This window comes from Otolemur garnettii, unplaced genomic scaffold (assembly GCF_000181295.1).
Source record: "Otolemur garnettii isolate 467f Iridium unplaced genomic scaffold, OtoGar3 scaffold00051, whole genome shotgun sequence".
Taxonomy (NCBI): domain Eukaryota; kingdom Metazoa; phylum Chordata; class Mammalia; order Primates; family Galagidae; genus Otolemur; species Otolemur garnettii.
Genome location: NW_003852446.1, coordinates 2293122 through 2294430, shown reverse-complemented (window position 1 = coordinate 2294430; position 1309 = coordinate 2293122). Strand labels below are relative to the sequence as shown.

The 1309-nt window shown below is 37.1% G+C and overlaps 1 protein-coding gene across 2 annotated transcripts in view; it reads right to left on the bottom strand.

The window, feature by feature from the left end:
- SYAP1 (synapse associated protein 1) overlaps positions 1-1309 on the bottom strand; it is a 34726-nt gene that overhangs the window by 30272 nt on the left and 3145 nt on the right. For both annotated transcript variants that reach the window (XM_012806432.2, XM_023514366.1), the window contains exon 2: positions 564-682. In XM_012806432.2, coding sequence (XP_012661886.1) covers positions 564-682 — 119 coding nt within the window. The remainder of the gene's footprint in view (positions 1-563; positions 683-1309) is intronic.

Genomic DNA, 1309 nt, shown 5'->3' with positions numbered 1-1309 from the left:
GAGCTATGATGCCATAGCACTCTACCCAGGGGGATAACTTGAGGCTCTGTCTCAAAAAAATAAATAAATAAATAAAACAAGTACTATAATTTATATCAGAGCCACCTATTACACAAAGAGAGAGAAAAAAACAAGACTCTCAACAATTAATTTTTTTTTTTAGCAGAATAATATGTATCTTTGGCCAGGCCAGGTGGCTCATGCCTGTAATCCTAGTACTCTGCGAGCCTGAGGTGGGTGGATTGCCTGAGCTAGGGATTTCGAGACCAGCCTGAGCAAGAGCAAGAACCCATCTGTAAAAAATACCTGGGCATTGTGGTGGGTGCCTGTAATCACAGCTACTTAGGAGGCTGAGGCAAGAGGCTCACTTGAGACTGAGTTTGAGGTTGCTGTGAACTATGGTGCCGTGGCACTGTAACCAGGGCGACAAAGTGAGACTCTGTCTCAATTTTAAAATAAAAGTATAGTACTTGGGTTAAAAAATATTAATAAGAGATGATTATATACATAATAGCCGCTAGTAAATTTCATAAATTTCTACACTAAATGACATTTAAATGTACCTTATCAAAGATGTCATCTATTTTTCCTTCTTCTACTGACTTCTTTATTGTTTGAGCAGTCTCAGCAACTGATTCAGTTAATTTTTTTGTGGCAGCAGTTGCAAAGTTAAATAGATAGTCTGTAACAAATAAAAAGAGTTAATAGTAATTATATTTGCAATTTTTCCCTTAAAGAGATGTAATAACGATCTAACACATTAGGGCATATTCCTTATGGGTATTTTGCTCTATATCCTTTCACTGTAACAAATCATGGCCATGACTACACTGTACGCTGAGTCCCGTGAGTCCTCCTAGCCAATCAGCAAATCTGGCTGTGGTCTTGGGGCCCCTGACACAAACAACGAAGGTTCTCTGGTCAAGCCTCTGACTGCTGGACTTTTCAGCTTTTGTAGCTGAATTTTCAGTAATTTGCAAATGAAATAACAAAGACACTAAGTAGTCTAGGGAACTCAAACATAGGCTATCTACGTCTAAATCCCAAATTCAAGCTAATACCAATCCCATACTTCTTCGTGTCAGATAAGCAAGTGATAAGGGTTCACAGAACTAAAAGGACTGATTAGGGTAAAGCAAAGTGGGAAGATTGTTAAAGGCAGAAAAAGCATACATTTGTCAATGTAAACGAAAAAGAAGGTAGTTTAAATCCTGCTGTTAGAATAGGAAAATAATTAAGAGTGGTAAAGCCTTAGAAAATTAATTCTTATAAAGCCATTGGGTTTTTTTTCCTTTTTTTTTTTTTTTTT